The sequence below is a fragment of the Astyanax mexicanus genome, chromosome 21 (genome assembly GCF_023375975.1).
Source record: "Astyanax mexicanus isolate ESR-SI-001 chromosome 21, AstMex3_surface, whole genome shotgun sequence".
NCBI classification, from domain to species: domain Eukaryota; kingdom Metazoa; phylum Chordata; class Actinopteri; order Characiformes; family Acestrorhamphidae; genus Astyanax; species Astyanax mexicanus.
The window spans coordinates 5,241,795-5,259,904 of record NC_064428.1 but is presented as its reverse complement, the minus strand read 5'-3'; the positions used below and the strand labels follow the sequence as shown (position 1 = coordinate 5,259,904).

At 37.9% G+C, this 18,110-nt stretch overlaps 1 protein-coding gene across 1 annotated transcript in view; it reads left to right on the top strand.

Moving 5' to 3' along the window:
- The window catches only part of LOC103026980 (sodium/potassium-transporting ATPase subunit alpha-1), a 36,827-nt gene extending 19,124 nt beyond the window's left edge, over positions 1-17,703 (top strand). The window contains exons 13-22 of the mRNA XM_049469257.1: positions 144-280; positions 4,442-4,592; positions 4,693-4,861; positions 6,082-6,236; positions 6,367-6,490; positions 9,258-9,403; positions 9,506-9,636; positions 12,450-12,551; positions 12,737-12,828; positions 14,757-17,703. Coding sequence (XP_049325214.1) covers positions 144-280; positions 4,442-4,592; positions 4,693-4,861; positions 6,082-6,236; positions 6,367-6,490; positions 9,258-9,403; positions 9,506-9,636; positions 12,450-12,551; positions 12,737-12,828; positions 14,757-14,785 — 1,236 coding nt within the window. The 3' untranslated portion in view covers positions 14,786-17,703. The remainder of the gene's footprint in view (positions 1-143; positions 281-4,441; positions 4,593-4,692; positions 4,862-6,081; positions 6,237-6,366; positions 6,491-9,257; positions 9,404-9,505; positions 9,637-12,449; positions 12,552-12,736; positions 12,829-14,756) is intronic.
- The last annotated feature ends 407 nt before the right edge of the window (positions 17,704-18,110 follow it).

Below are 18,110 nucleotides of genomic sequence, written 5' to 3'. Positions count from 1 at the left end.
TACCAAATTTATTTTGCAGGCCACATAGGATGTCTTTGTTTTGCATGTGGGCATTAGATTAATGTTTAATGTAATATTATTGGGTGATGTCAGTTTGTAACCTGTTAAAAGCTCCAGAATTGACCGTATGTTGAATCATTCAGGTTATCATGGTCACTGGAGATCATCCCATCACAGCTAAAGCCATTGCTAAGGGTGTGGGCATCATCTCTGAGGGTAACGAGACTGTGGAAGACATCGCTGCTCGTCTGAACATCCCCATCAATGAAGTCAACCCCAGGTAATACGTTGTTCTGGTATTTGCTCATTTGTGTGCAGTCAAAATTTTGCAGCGTTTAAAGCAGCACTAGGTAGGATTTCCTTGATTTTTGATCTTTTTAAAGAAGTAAAATTACAGCTTGAAACTCCCTGCAGCGCTGCATTGAGGTGTAATAGGAGGAATAGCGGTGCTCTCGTGTCTGTGCCGGAGCTCCTCTGAGCTCAAACCAGACTCTGTAAGTTTTCTGAGGCGGCCGCGACCAACGCTCGCGAGAACTGCGACCTGCTTTCCCACCTTTAGTTCTAACAGTTCTACAAGAACTACTGGCTCATTCTTTACAAACTAACATACAGACACTCTGGCAGAAGCTGGAAAGAGACAGAATATGTCTGTGAAAACCAGAAAACGAGAAAGAGAAACTAATCCGCCTGAAACATTTATTACACTCTACAACTGTAGGGGGAGCCCACGAGCACAAAATCTCAATCCTACCTAGTGGAGCTTTAATTAGTGCTGTTAATTTGATAAATAATCATAGCAAAAAGTTTAACCCTTTTACACTAATTGTACACTGATTTTTTTTTTTTTATAATGCATGTTTAAATGTAAGATAAAAGTTCAAAATGGTGCAAATTCATCTCTTATTAAAACATTTTTTTTAGTTGTCTCTTTGTGAACCAAACAGTGCCTTGCAAAAGTATTCACCCCCTTGGATTATTTCCCTATTTTACTACATTACAACCTGTATGTATTTTTTTTATCTGAATTGAATGTGATGCATCTGCACAAAATAGTCTATGTTTTAGAAGTGAAATGAGAAAAAATATATATGTATATAAAGAAAATATGAAAATAAAAAACTGAAAATTGGCATGTGCATATGTATTCACCCCCTTTGTTATGAAGCCCCTAAAAAGTTCTGGTGCAACCAATTACCTTCATAAGTCACATGCTTAGTGAAATGAAGGCCACCTGTGTGCAATCTAAGTGTCACATGATCTGTCAGTATATACACACCTTTTCTGAAAGGCCCCAGAGGCTGCAACACTATTAAGCTAACCAAACAACACCATGAAGACCAAGGAGCTCTCCAAGCAAGTCAGGGATAAAGTTGTAGAGAAGTATAAGTCAGGGTTGGGTTATAAAAAAATATCCAAATCTCTGATGATCCCCCGGAGCACCATCAAATCCATCATCATCAAATGGAAAGAACATGGTACCACAACAAACCTGCCAAGAGAGGGCCGCCCACCAAAACTCTCAGCCCGGTCAAGGAGGGCATTAATCAGAGAGGCAGCACAGAGACCAAAGGTAACCCTGAAGGAGCTGCAGAGTTCCCAAGCAGAGACTGGAGTATCTGTTCATATGACCACAATAAGCCGTACACTCCATAGAGTTGGGCTTTATGGAAGAGTGGCCAGAAAAAAAAACTTTACTTACAGGCAAAAATAGGAAGGCTTGTTTCGAGTTTGCAAAAAGGCATGTGGGAGACTCCCAAACTGTATGGAGGAAGGTACTGTGTTCAGATGAGACCAAAATTTAACTTTTTGGCCACCAAGGAAAACGCTATGTCTGGCGCAAACCCAACACATCTCATCACCCCAAGAACACCATCCCCACAGTGAAACATGGTGGTGGAAGCATCATGCTGTGGGGATGTTTTTCAGCAGCAGGGACTGGAAAACTGGTCCGAGTCGAGGGGAAGATGGATGGTGCTAAATACAGGGATATTCTTGAGCAAAACCTGTTTACGTCTGTCAGTGATTTGAGACTAGGGTGGAGATTTACCTTCCAACAGGACAATGACCCAAAGCATACTGCTAAAGCAACACTTGAGTGGTTCAAGAGGAAAGGTGTAAACATATTGGAATGGCCTAGTCAAAGCCCAGACCTTAATCCAATTGAGAATCTGTGGTCAGACTTGAAGATTGCTGTTCACTAACGGAAACCATCTAACTTGAAGGAGCTGGAGCAGTTTTGCAATGAGGAATGGGCAAAATGTGGCAAGCTCATAGAGACTTATCCAAAGCGACTTGCAGCTATAATTGCTGCAAAAGGTGGCTCTACAAAGTACTGACTTACGGGGGTGAATAGTTATGCACACTGATGTTTTCAGTTATTTTGTCCTATTTGTTGTTTGCTTCACAATAAAAAAAAAAAAGTTAAATGTTGAAAGTTGTATGCATGGTCTGTAAATTAAATGATGCAGACCCTCAAATATTCCCTTTGAATTCCAGGTTGTGAGGTAACAAAATGTGAAAAATGTAAAGTGGGGTGAATACTTTCGCAAGGCACTGTATATTTAATAGGGGTGGGAATCGTTTACTATCTCACGATTCGATTCGATTCCGATTTTGGGGGCCACGATTCGATTCAAAATCGATTTTTGATTAAAAAAAAAACTATTTGATTTATAAAAATTTCTGCTTCTGGCTTATGAATCTTATTGAAAAAAGCCTCCAAAATATACACTGGTCCTGAAGCAGGTAATGTGTTACAAAAACAATAAAATGTGCAGGAATGTGGGTCCTCAGTGACAGAGGAATCACTGGGATATCACAATGACGTTAATGAACAATAAATAAATAATAAATAACACTGATTTATTACCAGGCTACTAGCGGTGGTGTGTAGGTGACGCTGCTGGGCTGATGTGATGATAGCAGTGAAGCGCTAAAGTTCAGGAGCAGCTGCTGATTAACTAGTTAACTTTAAGGTCGTTGTATTTCTTCAGAAAGGGGGCAGGAGGTGGAGAAATTAATTCATATTGTCCATTCCTTAATTCCTCTGTGATGAGGAGCTGAAATTAGCTCTGATTAGCTTATTGTTATTTTTCCGTTCCGCCTTAAATGCTGCAGCCCGCTGCCACCTGTAGCGTTATTTAAGGTGGAACTGGAAAGTTAGCTAGTTAGCTACCTAACAGTTACTGAAACTAACTACTAGCTGCCATAAAACATTAAAACTACACGTTAATCTAAGGTAATATAATGCTTGTTCTGCCATCTTACCGGTGATTCTCAAACACCTACGCTCTGTGTGTGTCTGGAAGATCTCCGTTTGAAGGGCTATCCCCAAGCGCTATCCCCAGGGTTGCCAGGTCCAACAAAAATACCCAGCCCAAAATCAGTCTAAAACCCGCCCCTCAGAATCGATTTTGGGACATTTTAAATCGATTCTGAATCGTAGTAAATGAGAATCAAGATTCTTATGTGAATCGATTTTTTGGCACACCTCTAATATTTAAGTACCAGATGCATGAGAATCACAGGGCATCTAATATAAATTCACAATATATTGCCTACGATAACTGATCTCACAATACTGTGATTCTGCGATACTTGATATATCACAAGACAGTTCTCAAGTCAAGGAAAGAGGCTTTTATCGTCATTAGATAGAGATAGATAGATAGATAGATACTTTATTGATCCCCGGGGGGAAATTCTTGAAATTACAGTGTAACCAAATCCGAAGCCATGGTGCAACATGGAACAACAAACAATAGACAACATAAAGTGCAAGAAAATAGCAATATTTACAGCATCTGTGTTGTTAAAGAGGATAAAATACTCTTAAATAATCAAATACCAGAGGGCTCCAGATAGTCCAGCAGACTAAGCTGCTGCCACTATGATCATGAGATCGCTGGTTTAAATCCCGGTCATGCAGCTTGCCAGTGAGCTGCCAGAGCCCCGAGAGAGCACAATTGGCCTTGCTCTCTCTGGGTGGGTACAGTAGATGGCGCTCTTTCCACTCATCACTCCTAGAGTTTTGATATCAATCAGCACAAGGCTGCGTCTGTGAGCTGATGTATCAGAACCGAGTCGCTGCGCTTTCCTCGGAGTGCGCTGTGATGCTACTGAGCAATTCAAAAAGAGGTGGAGTCTGACTTCACATGTGTCAGGAGGAGGCGTGTGATAGTCTTCACCCTCCTTGTGTTGATGCATCACTAGTGATTGGATATATATATATATATATATATATATATATATATATATTAATATATATATATATTAATATAAAAATCTAATTCCTGTAATTATGAATTTATTGGTGTCTGTTTCACTGAATTTAACAACCATTATTCTTCATCGCAGGTTTCCCCTAGTAATTTGATTAGTGCCACCATGTGGAGTAATGTACATGTGCACTAATGCTCCTGTATTTGATTTTTTTTTTTAGAGATGCCAAGGCTTGTGTGGTCCATGGTGGAGATCTGAAAGACCTGACCCCTGAACAGTTAGACGATGTCTTGAAGCATCACACTGAGATTGTGTTCGCCAGAACATCTCCTCAACAGAAACTCATCATTGTGGAAGGCTGCCAGCGCCAGGTGACCAGCTGTGCTCTCAAATCCATTCAATTATGCAGAGACTGATGAGTGACGTGATGATGAATGGCGGGAAAGCTAATCTGTTTATATGTTTATACAGGGCGCTATCGTGGCTGTGACTGGTGATGGAGTGAACGATTCTCCAGCTCTGAAGAAAGCTGATATTGGTGTAGCTATGGGTATCGCTGGATCTGATGTCTCCAAACAGGCTGCTGACATGATTCTGCTGGATGATAACTTTGCCTCCATTGTGACTGGAGTAGAAGAAGGTAAACGACACTAAGCCGTAAACAATAGGGCAGGATATGGAATTGCAATACACTTCCCACAATAACACTGATATCGCAATACTATTTTCTATGATGCTTCACAGCATGTGTGTTACTGAAGAGGATAAAATACCGTATTTTTCAGACTATAAGGTGCACTTAAAATATTTACATTTTCCCAAAAACTGACAATGCACCTTATGTATGAATTTTACCAGTCAGTTTTTAAGAAGCAGTAAAGCCACGCTGTAAAGTTTCTGCAGCACTGAGGCTAAAGCAGTGCTAGCATTAGCTGCTAACCACTGCGCTAGCTCTTTTGCCGTTCAGAGGCGAGTATATTGGACTGTAGTCTGTGAGTTTATTGGTATGAACCGCTAGCTGATATCACCGTGGGTTACAGGAACACTTAGGGTTTCTCAGTGTGGCGTTATCGGGTGGCATTTACTAGTGCTAAGTGCTGCTAACCACGGCTAGCCCTGCTGCTAATTGCTAACCATGCTAAAGTACTGGAACTCTAAGCTTACTGTAAACAATTGGAAGCGCTTTACTCAACCACATATATTTTAGGAGAGGTGTCTGTGTAGTTTAACATTTAGCACTTGTTTGACTTTGAAATATATATATATATATATATATATATATATATATATATATATATATATATATATATATATATATATATATATATATATATATATAATTTTTTTTTTTTTTTTTTAATTATAGTTTTGTTAACTTTGGTGCCCCCAAGAAGAAAAACCTGACCCTTGTTCCTTAGTAGTGTCACTTAAGATGCACCTTATAATCCAGTGCGCCTTAATGTATTAAAATTGACCAGAAAATAGATGTTCCTTGATTGTGCGCCTTATAGTCTGTAAAATACGGTACTCCTAAATTTAACAACCAATATTCTTTACCGCAGGTTTACCCTGATTATTTAATTAGCACACCACCATGTGGTGTAATGAAGCAGTATCTTTATTAAAACGGATAAACTGTGTGGCGAGTCTCAAGGCGTTTAGCCTTTGCCCCCATGTTTCAATAAAAATATCCATATTTTAAACCATGTATCTGCAGTATTTTCGTAACGATACAAAATATCACTATCAATATATTGTCCCGCCCCTAAAAAGTGATCCTTAATTTATCTGCAAAAACACATTGATTGATTGGTTGGGAGTTTTAATGGTGGAAAAACACATTTTTTTTTCTCTTTCCAGGTCGCCTGATCTTTGACAACTTGAAGAAATCCATTGCTTACACCTTAACCAGTAACATTCCTGAGATCACTCCTTTCCTGCTGTTTATTATTGCAAACATTCCTCTTCCTCTGGGCACTGTGACCATCCTCTGTATCGACCTGGGTACTGACATGGTGAGCATCATTCTAATAACTCTGACTCTCTCTCTCTCTCTCTCTCTCTCTCTCTCTCTCTCTCTCTTTCTCTCTCTCTTTCTCTTTTGAGTACTGGAGATGTGTCTAACATGCTTTTTTAACCCTTCAGGTCCCTGCTATCTCCTTGGCCTATGAGGCAGCTGAGAGTGACATCATGAAGAGGCAGCCCAGAAACCCCAAAACAGACAAGCTGGTGAATGAAAGGCTGATCAGCATGGCTTATGGACAGATTGGTAAGAACCTAAAAATCAGTAGTAAAGACATGAGGCATGTTTTGTCAATGGGAATTAAAGAGCAGAGCAGTTTATTTGAGTTGGGGATGTGATATATTGTGTTTTGAGGCCGATCTGAGGAGTTTTGCTGTTCAGCAGGCTGAAGGCCTGAGGGAAGAAACTGTTCCTAAACCAGTTTGTTTATTCTTGTTTGGTGTTCTGCTCATCGTTCAGTATTACATTTGGTAATCAGTATGTTGTGCTATAATGGACTACACAAAGAGGATTTTAACTGTCAATTTATCATCCAATATATAGTAGTGCATCTCAAAAAATTTGAATATCATTGAAAAGTTTATTTATTTCAGTAATTCCGTTCAAGTTTCTTCAGTTTCTTTTTTTGTTGGTTTATGGCTTACAGCCAATGAAAACTCAACAATCAGTGTCTCCAGAAGAATAGAATATTTTATATAAGACCAGTTGGTACTTTTGGCAGTGTGCCAAGTCCTGCTGGAAAATGAAATCCGCATCTCCATAAAAGTTGTCAGCAGAGGGACGCATGAACACTTTATCAGTGGCATAAATGTCATTAAAATTACAACAATATTGTTTTTTTCGCAGTATTTTTTGGGACAATTTTCCGCACAGACCTACTTGCATTCCAGGGATTTGTATTGTGATGAAATGTCAGGTTTAGAGAGCTGTCAGACCGAGCAGCTGCTGCTGTTTATCCACACACAGTCTGGCTGTAGAGTGTTACTGTGTGATGACTGCCTCGTTGGTGTTTTGTGAAATGGCTGTTCATTCAGTGTAAAATGATGCACTGAAGTGATGTTGATCCATAAACACGTGGGAGATAAAACGTAAGCTATCGGACTGCAGGAACAAAAAACAACATTTCACTAAGTAGAATAAGAGGTTTATACTGTTTTGCAACAGTTGTGGATGAGTGGAGTTCCCAGTTACATTTTTCTTTCTAGGAAAGTGAGATTTAGTTGTGAATTTATTTTATGTTTAGCCCCTTCAGTGTCTTCAGTGCTGGCTATTGTCTCCACTTCCCTAATACACTGACATGCCATAAGTCATGGGATAGTAGGAGCAGTAAGGCTGGGCAATATATTTTCATACAAGATCTTAATCTATCAATCAGACACTATCGTTTCTATTGGTATAGACTGTGCTGTGCTCCAGTCAGCTCTGACAATTTATCTTAATGTTCTGAGATCATACCAATAATAAACATCAGCAGCATAAAACGTCACTACTAATCCAAACACGAATATTTAGAAAAGACACGCCCACTCTAACCATAACTGAACACTCACCAATCAGCTTCTTCACAAGGGTTTCAGCCCAAATTTAAAGAAAATTACACAGTAAATTACCATGTTCACTTGTGTCCCTTGATTTTAGGCTACTTGAAGTGGACTGGGGAACTTTTATTTGAAGAATTTGTTGTACATAATTAATTAGTGTAAATTGCTTTACACCCCCATTACTCCCATAAGAGTCCTTGGGCAATAAGAATCCTACTTCCACATTGGCCCACCTCTGTAATATAAATTACAGAATTATCCACAATTAACCACAATTATTGTGGTTAGCAGGTTATGAGTGGTTAATTTTAAGACTGTAGTAGTGCAAAAAAAATTGAGCTCTTTGTTAAATAAGAATAAGAAAACACTTGCTGTGTTTGTTAGCAGCTAATGCTAATATTGCTCCAGCAGTGCTAGCTGGGGTTTGCAGCAAGCTCCAGGCCAATAATGCTCACTTCTAAATGGTGAAAGAGCTAGTGCTTACTGCCGTTAGCTAAGTCACTGAGAGCAGGGTTGCCAAGTCCAGTAAAAACATCCAGCTCAAAGTCTGTCAAAAAACAGCCCTTCATCCAATATAAGTTTAGCTGTCAAAAGCTTGCATGCATTGGATCACAACCACCACAAATAGGAAGAACAAATGGAAGGCATGACCAGAAAATTCGGGCCACAGACTCTGTAATAAAACAAATAATGAAATATACCACTTTAAATAATACATTTCCCTGATTACTTTCATTTACACATCATTTTACTTGACTTACTATCTTTATCTTTGACAGTGTTGTGTAAACCTAGATTTTTCAAATTGATGTTTCATTTCATGATGTCTCTTAATATTAAACTCATTTATTACGGCAACTTTTAGACTCTTTGGCCCGTTTTTCTGCGCTAGAACTGAGCACCCTCTCCGCTTTTTAGACTCTTTGGCCTGTTTTTCTGCGCTAAAACTGCGCACCCTCTCCGCTTTTAGACTCTTTGGCCCGTTTTTCTGCGCTAGAACTGAGCACCCTCTCCGCTTTTAGACTCTTTGGTCCGTTTTTCTGCGCTAGAACTGAGCACCCTCTCCGCTTTTAGACTCTTTGGTCCGTTTTTCTGCGCTACAACTGCACATCCTCTTTGCTTTTAGACTCTTTGGTCCGTTTTTCTGTGCTAGAACTGAGCACCCTCTCTGCTTTTAGACTCTTTGGTCCGTTTTTCTGCGCTACAACTTCACTGTCACCACCTTTAGACATTTTTTTGTCCCGTTTCTGACACCTAGTGTTCAAACTCTGAATCTCACATTATAAAAACCTGCTTAACAGCGGGCCAACTTTCATTCTATTTCTAAAATACGTCGCGGGCCGCTCCAAAAAAGGAAACAGGCCGCAAATGGCCCGCGGGCCGTAGTTTGGACACCCCTGAATTACTTGAATCCACTAAAACCCTTCAGAACGGATCTGATGATGAGTTTGTTCCTGTGTTTTAATCCTCAGGTATGATTCAGGCTCTCGCTGGATTCTTCACTTACTTTGTGATCCTGGCTGAGAATGGCTTCCTGCCGTCTGAGCTGCTGGGAATTCGCGTGTACTGGGATGATAAGCATATGAATGATCTGGAGGACAGCTACGGTCAGCAGTGGGTGAGTGTGCTGTTAATGTTTCCTAGTGTTTTTTTTTTTTTTCAGATTAGATGGCACAAACATTAACATTTCAGAGCTAACATCTGTAATTTTTATTTTCAGACATATGAGCAGAGGAAGATCGTGGAGTTTACGTGCCACACTGCGTTCTTCATCAGTATTGTGGTTGTGCAGTGGGCTGACTTGATCATCTGTAAGACCAGGAGGAACTCAGTCTTCCAACAGGGAATGAAGTAAGTAGAAGATCCAGAATTCTGCTTAAAGTATGGTGCAGTTCATTATAGAGGTGTGCCAAAAAATCGATTCACATAAGAATCTTGATTCTCATTTACTACGATTCAGAATCGATTTAAAATGTCCCAAAATCGATTCTGAGGGGCGGGTTTTAGACTGATTTTGGGCTGGGTATTTTTGTTGGACCTGGCAACCCTGGGGATAGCGCTTGTCCTTTCAAACGGAGATCTTCCAGACACACACAGAGCGTAGGTGTTTGAGAATCACCGGTAAGATGGCAGAACAAGCACTATATTACATTAGATTAACGTGTAGTTTTAATGTTTTATGGCAGAATGCTTCATAACAAGCATAAAAAAGATCGCTAGTAGTTAGTTTCAGTAACTGTTAGCTAGCTAACTAGCTAACTTTCCAGTTCCACCTTAAATAACGCTACAGGTGGCAGCGGGCTGCAGCATTTAAGGCGGAACGGAAAAATAACAATAAGCTAATCAGAGCTAATTTCAGCTCCTCATCACAGAGGAATTAAGGAATGGACAATATGAATTAATTTCTCCACCTCCTGCCCCCTTTCTGAAGAAATACAACGGCCTAAAATTAACTAGTTAATCAGCAGCTGCTCCTGAACTTTAGCGCTCCACTGCTATCATCACATCAGCCCAGCAGCGTCACCTACACACCACCGCTAGTAGCCTGGTAATAAAGCAGTGTTATTTATTATTTATTTATTGTTCATTAACGTCATTGTGATATCCCAGTGATTCCTCTGTCACTGAGGACCCACATTCCTGCACATTTTATTGTTTTTGTAACACATTACCTGCTCCAGGACCAGTGTATATTATGGAGGCTTTTTTTTCAATAAGATTCATAAGCCAGAAGCAGAAATTTTTATAATTCAAATCGTTTTGAATCAAAAATCGATTTTGAATCGAATCGTGGCCCCCAAAATCGGAATCGAATCGAATCGTGAGATAGTAAACGATTCCCACCCCTAGTTCATTATATGTACCCATATACCTATGTGGGAATTCTGATCTCAGATATTGGTATTTCCCACAGATGAAGATCTGCAAATGTCTATATACACATATAAAACTTACATTAGTGTCTAACTGTATAACAGGGTGTCTATTCTCTCTCTCTCTCTACATTTTAGCTTTCTACCAACTGTAATCAAACAATAAAATTAAAGGTTTCTCCTAAGAATGTTGGTTTCAAATATATTAAGCTATTTGTCCCTACATAGACTGTTCACAGCTTAAACCCTCCTCTTTAAAAGTAACAGGTTAACTAAAGCAGTAGATCTATTAAAATGAATCAAAATTAGCTGAAATCAATGTATTTTAGACAGGGTTCATCTTTCAGGTCATGACAATCCTGGAAAAGTAATGGAATTTGCAAATTTTCAGGCGTGGATGAATTTTGGGAAAATACAAATACCCAGAAACTTTCAAGAGTGTCTGTGTGCAACAGGGGTTTCACAGTGCATGTGCCGGCGTGGCCAATGAAATTAGGTGTGGGCGTGGGCACCGCCCAGCCCCGGAAATGCAGTCTCAAGCTCTTTTTTACACTTTTACGCTTCTGAAGATTTATAAGAGTTTTTAAATCCATAGTGTGTTTTGCGATTTTACAAATGGTAACAGACATGACAACAGCTAGCAAGTGTAAATGATGAGTGTAGTTTGTGCGCACTGTATCTGTTAATAAGCAAATAAGAGACCAATACATCCAGAGAGCAGTAGAGATATTAATATTAATTAACCAGTTATCTCTAAATTGTCTTGTATTTTTGATTGACTTGTAGCTATCGCAGATAACTCCTCCTCTTAATCCTAGTTTATAGCGCTGATATAAAAATATTTGTGCACATCAATTTTAGGTTGAGTCAACATCATGGTTTAATATGTTTTATATTGTTTGTACTAAACTTTATTTGTATTCAACATGTACATCTTCGTATTTTATTATACCTTGTACTGACATTCTGGTGTATAAAGGGGAATTTAAACAAAAATCATAAATTATATATTATTTGAAGGGAGTTTGTCTAAAAGCATTGTGAGTGTAGCGCTTGAGAGTGCATTTCCGGGGTTTGACAGTGCATGTGCACTGTGAAGCCCCTGTTGCACACAGACCCCTCTCGAAACTTTAGGAAAAGTCATGGAAATATGGTTTATATTGAGCTAACAAAATACTTCAGATCACAGTTAACACAGTGGAGCTCTCAGTGTCTGACACACATTTTATTATTAAAGATTGTCAACAGATTCATTTTAGGCCTACTATAATCAATTTTAGTTGTAGTTTAAGTTGATTTTAACTGTTTTATTGTCCGTGTCTGCACTGATGTTTTAAAAATTGTACGGTCATGGAAATCCGCCCTGAAGGCATGAACATTTTAGGAAAAAAAAATCATAGAAATTTATTGTGTAAAGAGTGTATGAACCCTGTTTAATGTAGTGCAGCCAGTGTTGGCCAATTGTAGTAGTGCGGCTTGTGTCGCTCGGTCCTTTTCCAACATGCAATAAATAAATCGGAAAAAATCGATGTGAAATATCTAGACTGCCAATTATCACCTAGAGGGGATATCATTTTAATAACACCATGCGTCCTTTATTTTTTATTATTCTTATTCTATTTGTGTTTTATTAATTTTTGCAAGTTTTGTAAGGTTTACAGTAGTTTTGAACATATATAAAAGCCTTCATCGTCACACGCAGTCGAATAAAAAGACGTATATAGGGTGAATAAGCTTATAGCCAGTCTTAAAGCACTGATCTAATGATACTGTATTTTCTTGCCAATCCAGGAACAAAATCCTCATCTTTGGGCTGTTTGAGGAGACCGCCCTCGCTGCCTTCCTGTCCTACTGCCCAGGCATGGATGTTGCCCTCAGAATGTATCCACTAAAGTAAGATATGCATATTTTATCGTCCTGCTTTTGTTCTTTATTGTTCTTTTCTTGCTTTCATAAGATAGTTGATGCTCTCTTCACTGTTTTTATTGGATTTTTAAAATTCAACACACAATTTCTCTCTCTCTCTCTCTCTCTCTCTCTCTCTCTCTCTCTCTCTCTCTCTCTTCTCTCCTCTCCAGACCAAACTGGTGGTTCTGTGCGTTCCCCTACTCCCTTCTCATCTTTATTTATGATGAAATCCGAAAACTCATCATCCGACGCAGTCCAGGAGGTAAGAGGAGGCTGTCGGGGATAAAAATGAAAGCTTTGTTTGTTGTAATGCTTCAGTTCTTGAACGTTTTAAAACTGTATTACAAAAATCTAAGAACCTCCTTACTGAGGCTCCTGTGTGTGTATAGATGATCATTTCTGGTCAGGGCTGTTTTCCTGTAGAGATTTCTCATAAAGCTAATAAAGAAACTGAGGGGAAATGAGTGTAATGAACCACAGTGTTTCTGGCATCACAAGACACTGCATCACCTCGAACCCTGGGTTCATTATTATTTAGCTGTTAATCCTAATGCAGAAGCTGTGGAGTTCCACAGGGTTCTATTGTAGGGCCTACGAAAGTGACTGTAATAACTGTAGTTCTGTAGTTAGTAGAGCAAAGAACTGGTGTGTCTGCTTGCTTATAGGGTCTAGTAGGTTAGATATCATTTTTATAAGTTTGTGTTTATTTAAGCTTACCGTTGAAGGATATTTTTGGTTCTTGGTATGTTAATTTAAGCAGATTTTCAGTTTTTTTTATTAGGTTTTTTTTTATGATGTTTGGTTTTACAGCTACAACATTGAGGCCAGATAGTTAATCATAAAATATTATATCATCTACAAGTTTACTTAATGTAGCTTAAGAGGGAATGACTACACACTGATGGTGAATGTCAGGAACTGGGGGGAAACAGCCAGTATGCACGAAAATTGTGCCAAAAGCGTTTTCAAAAGACATTAACTGTTATTCAACAGTTGATTTAACCCAAAGATCCTGTTTGAATGTGGTGTATACATGGCCTCAAATGTTCGCCTAGTGATTAGTAGGGGTGTATTTCTGATTTTAGGGTCACAATTAGATTCCATTTTCTTTTTTTCTTTTTTTTTACAGCAGAGAGGTCTATGCCAGTTTTAGATTAGTCTATGGTCAGTCATTGGTTTGATTAATCAAATGTACAATATCTTATTTCAGAAGGTTGGCATGATATAAGTGATGCAAAGTGATACAAGTGATCTGTAATACACCACTATTGTAATACGCCACTATATGGCACTAATGGTCAAATTTAAATAATTTAATTAAGATATATATGTATCGCCATCTAGTGGCTTTGTTTGGTAGCAGCAGTGTGCACTATTAAAACAGCAATGTGCAACATAACAAAATAAATAATAATAAAATACAGGAACAGTCATGTACAAAATAATGGAACAATTAGAGCCTTAACAAACTGAACTCTATCCTACTATAACAGTTAAACATGAAAAATAAGACTAAGACTTTTTCAGTCCCTCAGCGTGCTGCGCCTTTTGCTTAGAGGGAGGGATCATTGATCCTCTTTTTGACTCCGATGCTCGAGACCATGACATAATTTAGATCGATTTCGATTAAAATATTGAAATTGTGATGCTTCTAGTGGTTAGTAATGGTTAAATTATGGTTAGAAATTACTTTGTACTTCATTTATTTGATTTTAAACAAATTGTGTGATTCACATGTATGTTTTCAGTGTATGATTTTTCTTTTTTTTTCCCCCAAATAAGATTATATACATTATTACATTACATAACATTAGCAACTTACAATAGTGAAGTACAAAAGTAATAGAAGTTAAAGGTAAAAACATCTTTAGACAGGGCTTAAAGGAGGTCAAAGGAAATAATGGGATAGAGGAGTGAAGGAGGGGAAGAAGGAAATGAGGTTAGAAGTAGTTAGTGTGTTAGAGGTGTTAGGAGAGTAAGTGCTCTTTGAAGAGCTCTGTCTTCAGGAGTTTATTAAAGATAGTGAGAGATTCTCCTGATCTGGTAGTAGAAGGTAGTTAGTTAGAGGTGTTAGGAGAGTAAGTGCTCTTTGAAGAGCTCAGTCTTCAGGAGTTTATTAAAGATAGTGAGAGATTCTCCTGATCTGGTATTGGACATGATCACTAAACAGTATCTGTGTCTGTGTTGCAGGTTGGGTGGAGAGAGAGACCTACTACTAAAGCATCCAGTCAACATCACACAAGTCTCTTTGCATGGCTGTCTTGCTGCTTGGAATTTTAACCTCAGTAATTTGGATTTTTTGTTTGTTTTTTGTTTATTTTTTACACACACACACACACACATATCTCTTTAGGGAATGCTTGACACAAACACTGAGATCGTGAACCAAGACATTGCGTGCCTTGTTTCTGAAGCCGGACCAATTTTATACATGTTTTTAAAAGATTAATAAACTCTCCGTCAGGTCCCACATTTGGAGTGAATTGAATTGAATGTTAATTTTTTGTTTTGTTTTAAGTTTTCCACAAATACCTGGATCTTGATGAGAAGGCCGTATTGTTGTGAACACCGTGTAACTGAGCAGTACTGCACAGAGCATGTGATTTTGAAATTAATGATTTTAACTCCACACACTTAGTGAACTCTGTAGTGACCAAACGACCTTTTGGAGTCTCAGTTTTCTACAGCCTCAGTTTCATAAGGAGGGTAATGCTGTTAAAAATAAACGAGAAGAGGCTTACAGATTCCCAGTAGTTACAGCATTCCAGTTTAAGCACTTCTGGTATGCAAACTCTCTTTAATACCTGGAGGTGGAGGAGAAGGAGGAGGAGGAGGAGGAGAAGAACAGAGCCTTGTTCTTGTTTCTGTTTCACTGTTGATCTGTGGGTAAAACAACTGCTAAATTGTATTAAATTGCTATAAAAATGATTAATGTAGATTTTGTACTGAATTTTATCAACATAAACTCTTAAACTAAGGAGATATATGTATTTCCAATATATTAATTGGTTTAGAGAGTGACAATTGACAAAATACTATATTTTAAACTTCAAAAGAAATGTAGTGTATTGATGTATTGATCACGATACAGGACCTAGGCCTACAAAAATACATAGTAATAAATAAAGATTTTTTTTCAATTAGATTAAAGGAAAAAAAAATGATCCAATCAGAACAGTGTGATCTAAAAAGCGTAGTAGTACAACACTGCCCTCTAGTGGTCACAGTTTATTCACTACACTACACAACACAAACTGAACCACTTCTGACACCAATGTTTACAATTAAACGAATACTTTAATGGATAAAAATGGATACTGTGCTTTTAAGGAACGATTGTAGCGATACTTCGATTTCTCAATATATCAGTATGTTCTTTCACCCCGATTATCTACTGGTTGTGGTTTGAACGCAACATAAAATGACCCACTTCTGACACCAATCTTTACATAATAAACGAAATACTGTGTTTTAAGAATCTATAGAGAATTGCAAAACAAAATATCTTAATATTTCGATATATATAAATATCCTAAAGAAATGAATATGTTTAAAGAGTTTGAGCCAGTCAGCCCTTTTTGGTGTCCTGTGGTTTTTACAGGTGTTTACAGCCGCTGTGCTTTAATCAGAAGTACGTTTCTCTGATTGGGATTCTGTTGGTCTCTCTCTCGACGTTTGCCTTTGTAACTTTCTTCTTTATTAACAGAGGAGCTGGAAGCACAATCATATCTCTGCTGTTCTGCCAAATTTCCAGCTCCAAGCATGAGGAGACGGAGAGAAAAAGCATTTAGCATGTTTATCAGGCCTGGAGCAACATGGCTGCCCGAGAGTTACGTCTCTTTACACTGCCAATAATAAAATAATGATAAATAAAAAAAATATAAAATAATGCTTTATACTATTTGAAGCTGAGGCTGTTGAAAATGAACTTTTTTGATTTTTCCGTTCAAGTTTTTTATATATTTCTACACCGTTTAAAAAAAACTGAGCAGGAGAAAAAGAGTTTACCCTGAAAAACCAAATGTTTAGTTTGTAATTGTGTAATTATGCAAGACATGCCATTATTAAAGCACCAAGGCACAGATGTTGTTGTTTTTTTGTGTTTTTGAGGTTTTTGAGATTTTTGAGATTTTACCACCTTCCACTTCTCTTCTACTGACCATTTTAGTTTTCATCATTTTTTGTGATTCAAGCTTGATTTTTTATTTTTTTTTTATGAACTTTTATGGACCTAGTTTACAGTTATCTCTTTAAATAAATCAGACTGCCATCATTTCTTTATTTTTTTAAAAGTTTAAAATGACCCAATATAGCCGAATATATTCAAGTAGCCAAACTGTCTCTTCAGCCATTTAAAAAAAATAAAAAATCTATATTAAAACTCTTTATAAGACCAAAATTTATATACCATTGACAACTTTGCATGGAAATCCACACATGGTTTGATATTGAAGGTTACACTGTGGATTGGGCACTATAATATGTTCCAAATAAATTTCAAAAATTAGATCCCCCAAATGAAATACTGACTAAACAAATTAATACAGAATATTTTTTATTTTTATTTCTCCTTATATAATTGAAGGATGGGTAAGAAGACCGCAGCTCACAGTCGGTTGTTCGGCAGATGAAGCATGAAATAAAAACGTCTTTTATGTTGGAGCAAGTTTATGCCTGATGTATGAAACAGCGGAAGAGTAAAATACGTGTAAATTGTATACAAAACCATGTATGTCGTGTGCATGATTTTGCATGACTTTCAGAGAACTATACATCTGAATGCTGAGTGATGCTGAGTTACTGTATGACTTGGTCCTTTTGATCAGCACTCTCAATTTGTGAAGTGAGAGAATGCAGAACCAATTAATCAACAATTAAAAGATTTGTCCTTAATGCAGAATAATCCAGCTCCTGAATTAACTGAGCTCAATTTTAGCAAATGTGTACCGACACGTCGTCACGTCTGCCTGATTTGGAATCCGACACTTTTCGAAGCCTTTAGAAAATGCAGGAAATGAGCTTGCCAGTTGTTGTTGTCTGTTTATGACCTAATGGATATGTAAACCATGTAAATGCATTCCCTATGTGAATGAAGACTGTTAATGACAAGAATAAAAAACAAAACGCACACTTTTCACCATGTCTCTTCAAAGCACTGTTCACTCACATCATATTATAGCCATATACTTATTATTGCTATATACAGTACCAGAGGTGGAAAGCAAAGGTGGAAAGTAACTAATTACATTTAGTCAAGTTACTGTAATTGAGTAGATTTTATGAGTAATTTGTAATTTTTAAAGTAGTTTTTAAAATAGGTAATTTCACTTTTACTCAAGTACATTTTGACACAAGTAATTTACATCACTACTTTGAAAACTCCCCATTACTGAGTATGGCAGCGCAGCTGAACTTTTCCCAGCAATGTTTATTACAGTTAGCGGGAGAGACGCTGTGTAAATCAGCTGTGCGCGGGGGAACCGGTGTTCTGTCAAGTTATGCTACCCATCAATATGTGCTTCTTTACAGCGCTGCTTTTTTTTG